At 57.8% G+C, this 16,991-nt stretch overlaps 1 protein-coding gene and 1 long non-coding RNA gene across 3 annotated transcripts; both read right to left on the reverse strand.

The window, feature by feature from the left end:
* Positions 1-2,320: 2,320 nt before the first annotated feature.
* On the reverse strand, positions 2,321-13,559 carry WDR81 (WD repeat domain 81). The gene is made up of 10 exons (XM_069874342.1): positions 9,996-13,559; positions 9,633-9,740; positions 9,326-9,516; positions 7,383-7,573; positions 6,965-7,130; positions 6,680-6,845; positions 5,688-6,386; positions 5,376-5,521; positions 5,006-5,185; positions 2,321-4,094 (listed from the first exon to the last, which is right to left on the reverse strand). The coding sequence occupies exons 1-10, from the start codon at positions 13,549-13,551 to the stop codon at positions 3,768-3,770; spliced, it is 5,730 nt and encodes a 1,909-aa protein (XP_069730443.1). The 5' UTR covers positions 13,552-13,559; the 3' UTR covers positions 2,321-3,767.
* Positions 13,560-15,244: 1,685 nt separating this feature from the next.
* On the reverse strand, positions 15,245-16,307 carry LOC138729790 (uncharacterized). 2 transcript variants are annotated; one of them, XR_011338951.1, is made up of 2 exons: positions 16,217-16,307; positions 15,245-16,049 (listed from the first exon to the last, which is right to left on the reverse strand). It is a non-coding gene; the product is annotated as an uncharacterized lncRNA (long non-coding RNA). The 2 variants fall into 2 exon arrangements; XR_011338950.1 differs by having other exon boundaries at positions 16,178-16,307.
* Between the last annotated feature and the right edge of the window lie 684 nt (positions 16,308-16,991).

The following is a 16,991-nucleotide window of genomic DNA, read 5'->3' on the forward strand; positions in this document are numbered from 1 at the left end:
CCAACAGGCTCCCACCCAATACTCTGTTGCTCAGATCCTGCTTTTCTGACCCCATCGCCCTCATTTCTCTGGATTGCAAATGGTATTTCCCTAATCAGTCCTGCACACATGGTGCCTCTGGAAGAAAACAAGAGCCTCTGCTCTTTACCCACGCAAACCACCTAGGGACAGGCACAGCATCCTCAGCTGTGCCCTCAGCTCCTGGGAGAAGGGGTACAAACCTGCCTCGGGGGCTGCAGGCACTCAGCAAGTGCTGTCTGGGAGGGACTTTACAGGTAGAAAATGAAGTAGCAGAGCAGTTTCTCAGCTATATGTCCTGGAACAGAGAGTCCTCCCCTTCCCAGCACTCACCTTTCCTCTTTGCTGGCAAAGCCAGCCTCTCCACCCCCACATTCCGGTTCCCGTATGGGACAGCAGGAGCAGGGCTTCCAGGGCCATCAGTAAACCTCTACCCCTTCCCTGGCCACTGTTTCACTTTTGCCATTCAAAGAGAAATAACTTTTCATCTTCTTAACACACAGCCTCCACGCCAAAGCCCAGTCCTCGGCTCAGCTGCCATACACGTAATTCTTGGGGCTGCTTTCCGCTTTCCAAGCAGTCCCTGCTTTGACCTGAAACTGCTGGGCTGCCACCTCAGTTGAAGAAGCAAAACTTGAGACCATTCCATGTCCCCTCCACCAAATCCTGCAGGCACATATAACCCCAAATGGCCCTTTTCTCCCACATTGTCCCCATCCTTTAACCCTCTGCCAAATTCATCCCCTTCTCCTGGAGAGAAACCCCTATTTACTGTCAAATCCCCATCCATTTCCCCTTACCTGCGGCTGTTAATGTCCCCGTTGGAGCTGGCACCCACTGTCACCCGGCTGAGAGCTCTCCGTGGGGCGAACACTGTCTCTTTTCCAGCCCACCCCTCCTACCTGCCGGCGCGACCTTCGGCACCACCTCCTGTTTGAGAATTTGCCCGATAAATATTGACCTACAGCATCCGGTTAAACATTTGTTTGGGGCAGAAGAGTGAATTTGCAGTGTGTTTGGAGATGGGGAGATGCTGTACCCATAAGACAACATTAACACTGAGTTTCCCAGCTCCGAAACTCCCATCAGCAGGCAAGGTCTGTTGTTCCCGGTAGTGGCTCTGCTTTCCACACACTCCCTGTGCTGGGAACATGCTCTTTTATTCATAACCTTTAGTGGAAATGTAGGGCTTGGGATTCATCACCACGGGGCTCGCTCTGGTTTTGGACTTCCCTTGGCAGAAAACCCCAGGCATTTTCTCCCTGTATTCCAGTGGCTTCTGCTGCAGCGAGCAGGAGGCACCGGTTTTAGCAGATGGCTGATGCTCAAGGCCCCGTGGCCTCATCCTGGAGCAGGAGGCAGCGATGCTCAGGCTGGGCTGAGCCAAGAGCAGCTGGTACCTCCCCCGGGCACAGCACGGAGGAGCTGGCCCCAGTGCCAGGCTCCACAGCACGCACCACTGTGACACTGAGAGAGCTGGGGGTGTTCAGCCTGGAGAAGAGAAGGCTCCGGGGAGACCTCAGAGCAGCTTCCAGTGCTGAAATGGGCTGCAGGGAAGCTGGGGAGGGGCTCTGGATCAGGGAGGGCAGGATGAGGGGAATGATTTGAAAGAGGAGAGATTGGGGTGAAAGATTGGGAAGAAATGTTTTGCTGTGAGGGTGGGGAGGCCCTGGCCCAGATTGCCCAGAGCAGAGGTGGCTGCCCCATCCCTGGAGGGGTTCAAGGCCAGGTTGGATGGGGCTTGGAGCCCCTGATCCAGTGGGAGGTGCCCCTGCCCATGGCAGGGGTGGAACTGGATGGGCTTTGAGGTCCCCTGCACCCCAAACCATTCTGTGATTCTATGAGGCTCAGGACAGGCAGCACTCGAGCCCTTCTGTCCTGCGCGGTTTTGTGCCGTACACAGAAACAATGTGATTCTTCATGGCTCTGTCCACGTCCTCAGTGTGAGAGGAGCCACTAAGGAGATGCTGACGGGATTGCAGTGCCTGCAGCCAGCCATCCCTTGGTTCCCAAACTCACCCCAGACACTGGGAAGAGGCGGAAAGGAGACAGGTCTGAGCTCTGCAACCAGGACCTACTTCGGGACAGACCACTGCAACACAGGGAGCTACTTCCCTTCAGAAAGCAGATCTGTGGAGCAGAGTCCTACCTTCCATCCAGGGCATCATCACAGCATCCCTCCTCCAGCTCATCCAGGAACACAAGAGGTGCCCAAACACAGAGCTTTGGCTGCCAGAGCCGAGGAACTGCAGCCAGCAGACCCAGCCCTGAACCACCCCGTGCCCGAGCCCCTCCAGCACAGAGCCCACGCACCCGCCTCTGCTTCTCCTTCAAAGAGTTTATTAAAGTCAATATTTACATCTATTGCAATGGTTAATAGGCAACACAGGACTGAGGGCTTCCCATGGGCAGGGAAGGACAGCAAGGGCTGACTGCTCCCCTCTCCACCCACCCTGGAAGTAGAGGGCAGCTTTCCCAGCCACAAGTGGCTCAGCTGAACCGGCAGCTGGATGGAAGCCCTTTTCCCTCCCAGGACCACCCGCAGCATGCTCCTCCTCTGCCCAAGGTAAGAGCGTCCCGCTCCCGTGATACTGGCTTTGACTGGGATGGATGGGAAAAGGGCTGCGACAGAAGCAACTGCTCCTCTGGCGGGGTCAAAGAGCGCTCTCCTTGTCTTTGGGGTGGGAACAGATGGTGCTGTCCCAAAGGGAAGGTCAAAAGGAGACCATGCTGGACGATGCCCTGCAGCTCTCACCCTACAAGGGCAGGAGGGGACAAAACCAAGCACCTTTTTGCTGTCCTGTATTCCCCAGGAGTCTGACCAGCACAAAGCAGAGGATTAGGAGTAGGATGTACTGAGAAACACTGCCAGTGCGTGGCACGTCGTGCATTCCTCACCCCTTAGATAATCATGGGATGCAGTGCTGCTGGGGCAAGAACCAGCGACAGTCAATCCCTACCCTACTGCTCCAGGAGCCAAAATCCTCATGGAAGCATCTAGTTCTGGCCTCCCAAGAGGGCAACATTCCCATCCTAAACTGTCCTTCCGCAGCAGCCCGTTCCTAAAGGAAGTGGCGGAGCAGATGGGGTTTGTGCCTTGGCCGACTTCCATCACAGTCTTTGCCCTGGAGCCAGGAAGGCAGAAGTGCTCTAGTTTTAACCTCTCCTCCTCCCATCCAGGCTCTAATTCTGCGAGCAGAACCTAGACTTTAATAGAGAACATGCTCTGGGCTTTGAACACAGACCACAGGAGGAGGGGATGCCCGGCACCACGCAGCTCCAAAGGTAGCAGTTCCCAGGTCCAGCTTATCCTACACTAGTTCAGTGGTTCAGGAGTGGATTTGAAGGGTGAGTGCAGACTTAAGCAGCTCTGCTCATCAAGGGGCACCTCCAATCCCGTAATAGAAGGAGGGAGGATGCCTGTGGTCCACCTTACCCTGGCAGGCAGCTCAGAGTCCCCTGGGGATCAGGCACACACGGTACGGAAAGCTCCAGGCCTCTCTGCAGGGGTGACAGTGACCTCCAATGCCCATTTTTATCTCCCAGCAGCAGCAGAGGTTTCTCAGTTATGGCTTTTTTCTTTTTAAAGATACAGAAAGAAGTTAGAGATGCTTTACCGAGTGCTCACTAACAAGTACACCTCGCCCCCTGCATCTTCTGTTCAGTAATATCTAACTCTGCCTCCTCCACAAGCGACACTGACGGTTTTCAGCTCCGTGGGACAGCCCCGAGCTCCCAGGCCGGGGTCGCTATGCTAGGAGGCGTACGACGCCGTTGTCCGAGCCCAGCAGGAGATGGCATTTCGTGGGCAGCACTGCCAGGCTGGTCAGCGTACCCCGAAAATTCTCCGAGCTTAGCTTGGTGGTGCTGCTGGGCAGGGCTGAGGACTCCAGCATGGAGTAGACGCCGATCTTGTTGGCCACAGTGCCAGCGACAACTTCGTTGCCGTAGAGGTCAAACGCGTGGATGGGTTCAGATGCAGATTTGTAGTGGTGCAAAGGTTTCTGCTCCAGTTCCTTCCAGACAGTCAGGGAATGATCCGAAGAGGAGCTGATGAGCATATTGCCCTCTGCAGCCTGCAGGAGAGGAAAGGCCAGTGAACCAACACTGCTGCAGTAACAACTCCCCGTCTCAGCCTACAAATGAGATCAGTGGGTGGCTGCAATAATCCAACAATCCCAGTCATTTCCAAGCAACAGATGGGACTGAGCAGTATTAACAAGGCATCCAGGCGGACCCTGGAAGCTACAGGACTCTCTGGAAGCTGGCAACCTCCTCCAGCACTATCCTTCAGGAGAGGGGTCATCTCTTCTCAACAACATCCTGGTATGCAGCTCAACTAATTTATCATCTGTTACTACTGCAGTGGGTGAAAAGATTATCCTGCAGTCTCCTTCTCCATCAAACCACCTGCTAAGTTATTTTCCTTCTTGGGAAGAGGAACTGGGAGGCTCTCTCATGGCAGAAAACACCACTGAGGGCAGAAAGCCTGGAGCTGCTTATTAGCAGAGCTAGTGGGAGGTTAAACAACCCACACCGCCAAACTTTGTTTAACCTGCATTTGGGTCGAGGCCACTGGAGCCCCAGTGCAGCTCCTGAGGGCGGGTAAATATGGACAAGAGTTACTCATTAGAGCAACATTCTCCCAGGGGTGCCGAGAGCCCTGCGGAGAAAGCAACACATTCACTTCTTCACAAGAAGAAGTCCTCCTGCCCCAGCTGCAAACCTGCTCGGCAGGGACTGACACCCGGGAGTGCTGATCTCTGTTCAGCACAGACGGGACCAAGAACAGCCACCTGCAGAGCTAACCGTGGGGCAGAAGAGCTTGAGCAGCCTCTTAGAGGCAGCGAGGGACGGAGGAACAGCCCAGAGGATGGAGCAGACAAGGCCTGCCACGCCGCACATGCTCCATGCAAGGGTGCTCCATGCAACTCCAGAGGATAGATGAGACCCACAAAACAGCCCTGATCCCAGCTAGACCACTCACCTTGATCTGCAGGATGTCTCCCTCATGGGCAGGCCACCCCCGCATGATGAGTCCTGTCCTGGTGTCCAGCAGCACAATGAAGCCAGAGGAGAATCCAGCCATCACGCTGCGCCCACTTGGACTGACAGCCAAGCAGCGGATGAGCCCCGCGTTCATCCCACTGGCCAAGCGAAACTCGTGCTGCAAGAGAGAGAGAGTCCAGCTTTGGGGGACGAAGATCAGGGGATACAGCACTTAGGGGACAAGAGACTATGGGGTCCAAGTGGCTTTTGTGGAGTAGTGGCTTTTGTGGAGTCCTGGTAGCTGCCTCTGGGCCATCATTAAGCACAGGGATGGAGGAGGGTGGCTTGCAGAGTGCCAGACACCCTACCTGTAGTCCTGGCTTCCTGTGATCGATGAAGCGCAGCACGGAGTCTGCGCTGGCCACAGAGATGCTGTGATAGGGAGGAGGCATGGTGGTCACCGCCGTGATGGGGACTTTGCTGTCCAATTCATCAAATGTTCGGAGAAGTTTGCCTGTGGAAACATGACAGAGACCTTACAGCAGTAGATGAATGGAGAAAGCACACAGGAAATGTCCAGCTGTGTTCACCAGGAGCCACCAAAACTCAGAATGGCCCCCCTCTCTCTTAAAGGACCTGATGAGTTTGCTCCAGCCAGCCCTCACCCTTTCCCTTCTTACCTGTGAACTGGTCCCAGATGTGTACGGTCCCATCACAGCTCACCACGTGCTGCGATGCTTCCAGCTGGCTCACGTAGAAAACAGACTTCTTGTGCTCCGCATACGTGAAGCGCGCTGGCACCTCGCTGGTGCCGTCCCCGTAGTTGTACAAGGGCCACAGGCGGACAGTTTTGTCCTTGCTGCCACTAAGGAAGAAGTCCTCGCTGCCGAGCGGTGCCACGCACTTGATGGCCCCAGAATGCCCTGAGAAACTCTGCAGCTTGATCTGGTGGAAGTGGAAGCGAGGGTCGTGTTGGCTCACCCCGATCTCGTACTGCCAGTAGGCCAGCCAGTTCCCACACAGCATGTGGGTGCTGCGAGGAAGGTCACGCTTCAGGGCATCCTCCTCGCTGGATAAGCTAGGAATAAAGCCATCGGTGCCAGCACCGAGGTGGAGTAAGCCGAGGCTCTCCCGCTGTGTGTCCACAGGAACCTGGATGCGGTTCCCTACCAGCACGCTTCCAAAAGTACCGGAGTGACTGTCCTCGTGGTGGCTGGAGAAGGGCTCAGTCCCTCGCGTATCCTGGTCCGAGCCCACCGTGCTCGGAAGTTGCTCCAAGCTAACCACCTGCAGGCTCTTGGGGTTGACGTTCTCCAAGTAGAGGCTGGCCAGCTTCTCAACCAGCAAGTGGTTGGGTACAACCGTGCGGATAACATCACCTGAAGAGAGAGAACGCAGCTCCAAGGGAAGGAATTTCTCCATCATCGCCCCAGCACCACCAGAACAAGGGGCAGCAGGAAGATATGAACGCAACGTCCCCCACAAGCCAGCCAAATGCTGCTCCCTGACACCCAGGGGCTCCCGGCCCAGCAAGCAGAACAAGCCCCAGCATGGATGCTGTAGGTTTCTCCCAGCAGCCCTACACCCTGTGACTACTGTGTTCAGGTCCAGCACGCGCGTGCAGAGCACGGAGCTCTCTTACAAACCCCAGGAGAAGGTGGCCAAGCCATACCTAGCAAGCAAGAGAAGGGGATGTAGGTGATGTAGGCCATCTCAGGGTTAAACACCTTCTGTAACTCCAGCAGCACGGCCGGATCCAGAGACAGCAGCTTCCCATCCGAAAGGGGGACCTCCATCACCGGCACCTCAAAGCTACTCAGAGACTCTGCTGTCAGCCCCTGGGCAAGAGAAAACAGGAAGATGCCCAAGATCAGATGCTCTCACCACGTGATTAATTACACAAACAGAGCGGCTGGGTGCTGAGGGACGGCAGGAGGACCTCTCCCACATCACTTACCTGCTCTTGCAGCTCCTGCAGCAGTGAGAACGCCCCAAAGAAGTTTCTCACCGTGTCACTCAGGTGCTGCTGCACCATCTCCTGCCCAATCCGCAGGCAGATCAAGGCAATTAGGCTGATTGTCTTAACACACAGGACAATACGGGCCTGGGCACCACTGGGGAAACTGAAGAGGACATCCATTACCAGCTTGCCCCTCACATCTCCCTTTTCACCTCTTCTGCTTTGTGCTTCCTGCCTTGTTTGTGTTACCAGAAAGTCTCAAGCAGCACAAGCTCCATGTGCGTGGTCTGCACCAGCACAAGAAGGGCAGCCCCACAATCCCAGGAGCCCTAAGGCCCTGTGAGAACCATTTCCACATCCCAAGTTTTGAGTTGTGCTGATCCTGGCTGAAGGCACAGCTGGCTGCAGCACTTACCCGACAGACGGTGAAGTGAGGAAGCCCAGTACCGGGAGCAGCACCTCCTGGCTGATCTTGGGGAGAATGTCCATGAGCGTGGTGTCCGAGAGACACACCACGATCTTCTGAGTCAGCGTCACGGCAGCCAGGAGCCCTGCCTCCTTCCGACTGTTCAGCCGGCCACCACCAGACCCGCCGCTGGGTGCGACCTGCAAAAGGAGTTTTCCAGTGCCAGGGCCACCAGCTCCCCAGCGGAGGTGACCTCAGCATCACCTGAGCTCAGCCTCAAATCCCAGTTGCAGTGCCTGGGAGAGGAACCCGAGTACTGATTCTCAACAGCAACTCCTGTCTTGTACTCAAAGGATGAGCCTGAAAACTGATGGACAGCGATGAGTCTGGAGAGAATCACAGAATCGTTAAGGCTGGAAAAGCTCTCTCAGTTCATCCAGTCCAACCGTCAGCCCAACCCCACCGTGCCTGCTAAACCACGTCTCGAAGTGCCACAGCCACAAGGTTTTTGAACCTCTCCAGGGACGGAGACTCCCCCACTGCCCTGGGCAGCCTCTGCCAGAGCTTCACCACTCTTGCTGTAGATAAATTGTTCCTAATATCCAGTATAAACCTCCCCTGGCACAACCTGAGGCCATTTTCTCTGGTCCTATCTCTTGTTACTTGGGAGGAAAGACCAACACCCACCTCACTACAACCTCCTTTCAGGCAGTTGTAGAGAGGGTGCGACACCCCCAAGCTCACCGGCATCCCCTTGAGGGCATTTCCCTGCAGGATGCTCCCAGGGCTGAAAAACTCAGAGGGGAGAGAGACAACCCCGGTCTGACCCACAGCATCACCAGCCTGGACACCGCAGAGCATCTTCTCCAGCAAAGGGAGAGGAGAAACCTATGATGTGCCCTTAAAGCAAGAATTGGTGCCTTCATCCCATGGTGTGTTGTGCCTGGGTGAACAGACTGAAGAGGAAAAGTCCTTCCGTGGCATATCCAGGCACAGATTATGGGCAGACCTGTTGCTGACCTCTAGAAATCCAGCTGCTGATGCCTTCACGAGGCAGAGGAGCACATCCTTTTTTGCCAATGGTGGTTACAGCAATGCCAAAGAGTTAATGACAGCAGCAGCAACACGAAAAGACTTCTTTCTGGCCTGTCCTATTTCCTAACTCCTAATCAAACATCCAAGAACCGAGAGCCAATAACGAAAACGCACAAACAATTCCCAGTTTCCGCTACATTTCTTGTACACCTGCCAGCTTCCAGCTCATCACGGAGGCTCAAAATACCCCCCTCTGCCAAATCCTGCTGCAAGGATTGACTTTATCCCATCGGTGACCCCCAAGTTTCATTGCTTTTATGCCAAATGCTGTTCGTGGGGGGGTTCATCGCCCCAGCACCCCCTAAAAGCAAAGCACAACAGCTGGAGCGATGACTGCTATTGGGTGGGGAAGGATTTTGCTGAAAAATGGGATTTTTTCTCCTGAAAAATCTCCCCTTCGACACTGGAAAAACTGACAATGCCTTTTTGTTTTCTCTAAATGAGCAGCTGTGGCCTCTTTTCCTCAACGTTTAAAATATCAAAAAGCTATTGAAGTTTTCCATTTGAACAAGAATCCATAACCGAAGTGGTTAGAACCACTACAAAGGGAGCAATATGAGAAATAAGCCTGCTTAAAACATTCAAAAACATCTCTTTTAATGAAAAATTGGTTTGTTTTCCAACCAACTGCATTACACACATTTTCTTCTTGCTATCCAGCTACAAATTTCAAGCTGAAAAGTCTGGAAGCCTTGCCAGTATTTTAATACAGTTGAAAGCCTCCTTTAGCCTCTCCCGACTCATCCCCTCTCTGCCCACGCAGACCCAAAAAGCCCTCGCCCCAGCAATCCCCCAGCAGCCCAGGACGCAGCCCTCGCCCCGACACGTGCAAGAAGAGGAGGAAAGGCCATACTAACCAGGTAGCTGATGTAGGGCAGGTACTGGTAGGTGAGGACAGGCTCTCCGTACAGGTACGCCACGTGCACCAGGCAGGCCAGCACCGGCTTGGACACCTGATCTCCCAGCACTGGCCGTTTCTGGTAGATGTTTCCTGTACTCAGGGGGCTGTTCTCGTCGCTGCTCGGTACAAAATGCTGCCTGGTGGGGCCTGCCCAGAGACAACATCATGAGCTGAAGCAGCAAAGCTGCACGCGAGCCACAAGGCACCCAGCAGAGGGTTTTGGAGCACGGCCCACCCAGGGGTTCAAGAGTAGCTGACATTACCAACGTAGCAGGACGTGAGCAGACGGAGCAGGTTCCTGGCGATGAAGCGGGACGTGACGGTGGGGCCCAGCTTGGCCGAGAGCCACCTCACCATCTTACAGGCTGTGTCTGCAAAACACAAACAGTTGCAAGGACAGAGTCCAGCACGGCGCAGATTAGCTATCAGCCTGCCTGCAGCAAGCAGCTCCCTGTGCCTCGGAGCCACACGCTTCAGTGCAGACCTGACCTGTTACACTGGTTGCATCGCTATCCCCAAGCCAGCACCAGAGACACCCCCAAACCCAGGCCCACTCCTTCCCAAGCTCAGCCCTTCTCCCATCACTGCTTTATTGGGTGTTTGGCTCAACGCTAGCAGGGTCTTACCCAGGAGTATTGTCTGCTCTTTGTCATCGGAGTGATCCGGTAGCTCCTCTCCCTCTCCATCCTCTGGCTCGCTGCCGTCATCAGCCAAGGTGACATCCACAGAGGCACCAGCATCCACAGTCACCGTCAGCTCTGCCTCCACCACAGCATCATCGTGCTCCTCTTCTTCATGCTCCTCTTCCTCCTCGTCCGAGTCCTCACTCTGTTTCAGGTCCTGGCTGCTGTCCACTGACTTCAAGCTGCTCTTGTCCTTCTGGGAGTCGCCGTCCACAGGTCTGTCCTCCCCGAGGGACACCTCGCTGGCACTGCTCTTGTCACTCAGCCGCCCCAGGCTGAGTGATTCCTGCTCCTGAGCCTGCAGGGACTCCCCGACGTAGAGGCCGCTCTGGAAGTCCTCGCTCTCGGGCAGGTAGGCTTGGTCATGGAAGCTGACACCAGAGGTGTAGTCGAGGAGGTCAAGCGTAGCAGAGCCGTGCTCCACATCCATTTTCATCTCCTCCCCAAACACACACGACACCGGGCTTTCCCCTCCGCTTTCATCATCCTCAGCCATGCCAAGGAGGGATTTGCTTTCCTCCCTTGAGCTCTCGATGCCAACGAGAATCTGCAGGATGTGCGGCAGCAGGTTGAGGAGGAAGGACTGCAGCCCCAGGCGCACGATCAGCTGGGCGATGAAGCAGTCTGTGTAGAGGTAGAACCTGCCATGGCAGTAACAGGGTGTCTCGTAGGCGCCGATCAATGGCTTCAGCAAGTACTTATTGGCATTCTTCGGCCCTAGGGATTTGGCTATAGGCTCAAAGAGATACCACGCTGCGTAGACAGCGGTGTTCTCCTCAGACATCAAAGACAATATGAATGGCAGAAGAATCTCCAAGCCCTCCGGAGTGATTTCAGAAAGGACCCCCTCCAGCTGCTGCCACAGCTGAAAAACAAGTTCCCGGCCCTGACCTTCATCCTCTATCTTCTTTGCCTGATAAGTGAAAATGAATTTGTGCAGGGCTGGGAAGTATGTGGGGAAGGGGACGATGGAGCTGAAGGGGCTGAGGAGCTGCGTGGGACAGGGTGGGGGGAGGCCCTGGGAGATGGTTTCGTATTCAAACAACTGCACCGTGCTCTTGCCCAGTCTAGTCTTCAGAAGCTTCTCCACTGGCACGCTCAGCTGCAGGAGGACGTGTAGCACATGCTGGAGCGGGGACGGGATCTCCTTGGGATGGTAGCGACACAGACTACGCACCATCAGGAACCGCTCCAACAGGGATGCGTCAGGCTTCGAAGGACGAATCCTCGGTGCAAATATAATCTCAGCTACCAGAACGCCCAAAGCCTGCATGTCCCTCTGGAAGAGGTCTGAGAGACCCAGGGGTGGCTCTTCCCACGGCTGCTCCGTTGGCTGCATCTCACTGCTTAAACCTTTAACCAAGAAATTGTCCAGTTTCTCCAGTTCTTCCAGGGCCTGGAGTGGATTGAAGCCTTCAGGAAGCGTGATCTTCATGTCAGCCTGATCCATACCACCTGCCTTGCTCCGACGGAGAGGTCGGACACCTGAGGTTTTGCCTTCGGTGGTATAAGCCGGGAGGGCGGAGGGCTGTGCTGAAGGCACGGTGGCACAGGGCTGATCAGCAGCTCTACCAGTAGCAGGAATCGAATCCAGGGCTTCTGTGGCTTGCTCGAGATCATCCTCACCAGCTGGTTTCTCCCCAGACCAGGCAGTTTCAGTAGGAGTAGCCTCCAGGACCAGCCCATTAACCACATCTGTCACCTGGCCTTGGATATCCTCCAAAAACACGGTCTCCTTGATGTTTTGGAGAAGAGGCCGGGCAATGGCAGGAGCTTCAGCAGGCGTGTAGGCAGATCCCACCATCCGCCTGGGATGTGGCTGGTCGAAGAGCTGCACGACCCCGTAAGTGGTCAGGTGAGTGTGGTTGTCTACTAAATGGAGGCAGACGTTCTTCTCCTTGACAGCATCCTTCCCCAGCAGCTTGTACCCAAAAGTGAGATCAATCCAGTGGTGGAGGTCCTGAGAAACTTCCCGGCTCTCAAGCAGCATGCGGTGGACTTCAATGAACTCCTCATAGGAGCTACACCAAGATGGTACATCCAGGTCGGGCATGTCCGGATGGATGGATCGGAAGATGGTGGGGTCTGTATAAAACTCTGGGATGCACTCATCCGGGGTCCAGCTCTGCATGCGCTCCATGCTGGCTGGATACTCGTTAGGCTCCCACTGGGACCTCACGTGGCAGCACAGCACTGCCTTGGGCGTCCTCCGAGCCGTGTACACGTAGTAGGTGATATCCGAGAGGACATCGGAGATGTGGTGGGGGACATGGAGCTGCTCCCCGCTTGACCCACCAGCAACAAATGCCTGCTTGGTCATCTCATAGGTGAAGTCCAGTTGCTTGTCTCCCTTGTTCAGTCGGAACTTGGATTTCCTTAAGTCCCTGAACTTGCCGTTCTTGGTCGTGAAGTCCACCACCCACGGAAGAACTGGGTGATAATTGGGGTCTCCCATTCTCCTCCCAGCCAAGCTGTTGAGACGCATAAGATAATCAAAGTTGCTGACCTGCCCGTGTACCCACTGCAGCACCAGGTCTCGGAGGTCTCTCTGGCAGGCGGCACATCTCCCGTCCCGCCCTCGCACGCCGGCACCGCTTCGCTCGCTTGCTCGTTCCAGCCCAGCCTCCAGATTCGCTTCCTCTTTCTCTGGTCCCTCGTACTCTCTGAAGTTGACCCGGAGGCGGCTGCACAGCTTCTCGTCCACAGCCACATCCCGAAGGGAAAAAGCGCCGCACGCCAGTCCTGCCTGGTGACAAGCCCTCATGGCCTGCAGCACGTGGAAAAGGAGGAAGAGGATTTTGGCGTGGCTGTTGGTGAGCTTGGCTGGGCTGAACGTCACGATGTCATGCAAGCAGTACTGCACGTAGGGGTAGACGACGTAGAGCATGGTGGCCGACTCCAGCAGAGCTTCTGCCTGCAGCACGTTGGGGCAGGAGGAACCCGCCCTGGTGGCCACCACGCTCTCCTTGGCGGGGGAAGCAACGGGGGCGCTTTTTCCCAGCTGAAGGACGGGGCAGCTGTAAAGCTTCTGCAGGGCAGCCCGCAGCGCCTCCAGCGCCGGCACCGTGGGCAGCAGCTCCGCGTGCCGGTACGGCCGCACGTAGAGGTGGTGAGCCCGGCACCACAGGTTGCGGTAATTCTGGGAGGCGACGCTCTGCATGAAGCCGTGCAGGGTGTCCGGGCTGCCGTCGCGCTGGTCGGAAGCGGGAGGCCGCACCCGCAGCGGATACATCAACCGGTCCTTCCGCAGCCCGTGGATCTCCACCCGCGTCCAGCCCGCGGGCAGCTTCTGCACCGAGTGCTGCAGGAACGTCCTCACCTCCACGTCGCTCAGTCCCTCCGGGCGCGGGCACACGCCGGGCAGCACCCGGCGCTCCTTGAGGCTCGCCAGCCATTTCAGCGGGACGAAGGCGGTAACGTGGGTGCCTTCGGCGGCCACAGCCAGCTGCCGGCGGTCGATGTTCAGGTCCTTCTCCACGCTCTGGAGGAAGCCGTCCATACCGCTATCTGCTAGAAGAAAGGCGGCCCAAGAGAGGCTGTGAGGGGGCGGGCGAGCCTGGCACCATCCCTGCCCCGACTCCCCCGCCGAGCAGGCGCCGTGCAGCCGAGTCTCACTTCCCCTTTGCCACCCAGGGGAAAAACAGACATGTTTGGGAGCTCGCTCAAGACCTGAGGAGCTCACTTAAGACCACAGGAGCTCGCTCAAGACCACAGGAGCTCGCTCAAGACCCGAGGAGCTCGCTCAAGACCCGAGGAGCTCGCTCAAGACCACAGGAGCTCGCTCAAGACCCAAGGAGCTCACTCAAGACCCAAGGAGCTCGCTCAAGACCACAGGAGCTTGCTCAAGACCCAAGGAGCTCGCTCAAGACCCAAGGAGCTCGCTCAAGACCCAAGGAGCTCGCTCAACACCCAAGGCGCTCGCTCAACACCCAAGGAGCTTGTCTAAAAGATCTGGGAGGGGTTGGGGTTGAGAAGGGGCCAGCTCTGGCAGGGAGGACGACATGGAGGAACCTCCACAGCCTCAAGACCAAGGGTGTGATGGGACCAAATGGGGACCTGGTAGGACCTGCCCAGGCACGGAAGGGGGGACATGATGGCACCTCTGCAGCCCCGGGGCTGAGAGCTGGGGCCCAGCGGGACCTCCGCATGAGGGGTTGTCACCCAGGGCTGGTGCAGGGGGCACAGCGGCACCTCCGGTGCTGGTGGTGGGGCTACAGGACGGGACATCCACGGCCTCAGTGCTGGGGAAGGGAGCACAATGGGAGCTCTGCAGCCCCAGGGCTGGGCAAGGAGAACTCAACAGAACTTCTAAAGTCATGGGGTCACGGGGGAGACCTTTGCAGCTGGGGAGGGGAACACAATGGGAAGTCCACAGCATCGGTGCTGGGAGAGGGGACACAATGGGACCTCTGCGGTCGCAGGGCCAGGGAAGGAGGGGAGCGATGGCGTGTCCAAAACCCTGGGGCCACAGAGGAGATGCAAGGGGATCCCTGCAGCTGGGGAGGGGGACACCATGGGACCCCTGCAGCTGGGGAAGGGGATGTGATGGGATGTCCACGGCCTCGATGCTGGGAGAGGGGACACTATGGGACCTTTGCAGCCAGGGAGGGGACACCAAGGGACTTTTGCAGCTGGGAAGGGGACACCAAGGGACCTTTGCAGCCGGGGAGGGGACACTATGGACCTTTGCAGCTGGGGAGGGGACACCAAGGGACATTTGCAGCCGGGGAGGGGACACCATGGGACCCCTGCAGCCGGGGAGGGGACACCAAGGGACCTTTGAAGCTGGGGAGGGGACACCAAGGGACCTTTGCAGCCGGGGAGGGGACACCATGGGACCCCTGCAGCTAGGAGGGGGACACGATGAGGCCTGTGCTGGGGCAGAGCCTGTCCCGGGGGCTCCTCGCATCCTTCCCCCCTCCCCGCCCCGCGTTTACCTGACGGCGGCGCCTCAGCCAGGGCGGGCGGCGGCGCCGGCCATGTTGGTCACGTGACGGCGGTCACGTGCGGCCGCCATGTGCCCGGGGGGTGGGGGGGAACCCGAGATCGGGGGGAACGACGGGAACGGGGGACGCGGGGAGGGGGAGGGACATTGAGGGAGAACGCGGGGCGGGGGGGGGGGGATTTGGTGAGGGACACGGGGATGGGGAGTGAGGGCCGCGACGCGGTTGGCGTGAGGCGAGAAGTCGCTGTTGCGAGAAGCGGGATGTTTTTTTTATTTAAGCTTAATCACAGAATCGCTGGGTTGGAAAAGAGCTTCGAGGTCCTGGAGTGCAGTTGCTGAGCCATCGTCTGCCCGGCTTTTAAACCCGCCCAGGGATGGGGACTCCGCCGCCGGCCTGGGCAGCTGTTCCCAGCGCCTGAGAAACCTTTCAGGGAAGGAATTTTTCCTGATGCCCAATCTGAACCATCCCCTCTCATCCCATCGCCTGTCCCTTGGGAGGAGAGACCAGCACCCACCTCACCACAACCTCCTTTCAGGCAGTTGTAGACAGTGATGAGGTCTCCCCTCAGCCTCATCTTCTCCAGGCTAAACAAACTCAGCTCCCTCAGCTACTTCTCATAATCCTTGTTCTCCAGCCCATTCCCCTGCTCCATTCCCTTCTCTGGATATGCTCCAGCCCCTCAATGTCCTTCTTGGAGTGAGTGGCTCAAAACTGAGCCCAGGATTTTAGGTGTTCAGTTTCGGGCCCCTCACTACAAGAGAGAAAGCAAACTCCAATCTAACTGTAGTTTTTGAAGGTTAGACAGGATGTCCCTCTGATAACGTGCTTCTTTATAGCGTGTTTTCTGTCAGACGGTGTTTTTTCCCCCACAGTTCATTCTTTGGAGATGGTGACGCGCTGTGTCAGGCCGATCTGGGAGGACCAGAGCTGTTTTTCCCTCTAATCCTCTCTTTGCAGCCTTTCCCCATCTCCAACGCCAGGCCAGGAGCCAGCTGCCCATCACCAAGAGTTGTGGCAGTTGTGAAGCGCAGAATAACATTGAAATTAGACCCTGGGGAGGAACAGAACGCGGATAAACGCCTCGGGGGGGGGCTCATCCACGAGCCCGTGAGGGGGAGCCCCCGCCCGGCCGCCCCTGCCCAGCCCCGATAAAGGGCGCTCGCTCGCTAAAACTCCAACCCGAGCCTTTGAGAGTTCATTCCTCGGGATTTTCGGTACCGGGACAGGACGCCAGGGTGACGTCGAGCCGCCCCGGGGCTGGGCGGCGGCCCAGGAGCCCACGGGCACGACCTGCCCCCGGTGCCCGTGACCGCGGCGAACCCTGCGCGGCCCCTTTAAGGGCACCGGGCGGTGCCGCGTGGGAGTCACGTGGGCGGGGCGTGGCGGGAGCCCATTGGCCCGCCGCCCCCTCCCCCCCGCCGCAATCAGCTGTTACTGGGGCGAAGGACAGGAAACGCCCTTAAAGGGGCAACGCCGCTCGTGGGCCCCGCCCGCCGCCAGCTCTGCCCGCGGCAGCCACCCGGGGCGGGAGCGTTGTGTGGGCTCACGGGGCTGCGGGAGACGCCCATCGCCGGGCCAGGCCGCCTCTGCGCGCCGCTTTCCCCCTCCGCCCCGGTCCCCGGCCGGTGCGGCGGTGCGCGGCCGCTTTAAGGAAGTTGCCCAGTCACGGCGCGGCGCTGCCAAGTCCCCGGGGTCAGCCGAGTCCGCGCGGCGCCGCCCCCCGCGCGCGCCCATTGGCCCGCGGCGCCCGGCGCTCACTTCCCATTGGCCGCCGACTTAGAGCAACTTCTGGGAAGCGGCGCTGCGGCCGCGGCCCCGAGCTGCCCCGCCCGAGGGCGGCGGGACGGGGATGTGGGGGGGGGAGATCGGCCCCGCCGCATCGCCTCACCCCGCTCGGGGCCTGCCCGGCCGGGACCGGCCCTTTAAGAGCCGCCCCCCCCCCCCCGCGCCGCCTCCCTCACCCGCTGGAAAATGCCAACTCACAGCACGCGGG

This window comes from Phaenicophaeus curvirostris, chromosome 21 (assembly GCF_032191515.1).
Source record: "Phaenicophaeus curvirostris isolate KB17595 chromosome 21, BPBGC_Pcur_1.0, whole genome shotgun sequence".
Classification (NCBI taxonomy): Eukaryota; Metazoa; Chordata; class Aves; order Cuculiformes; family Cuculidae; genus Phaenicophaeus; species Phaenicophaeus curvirostris.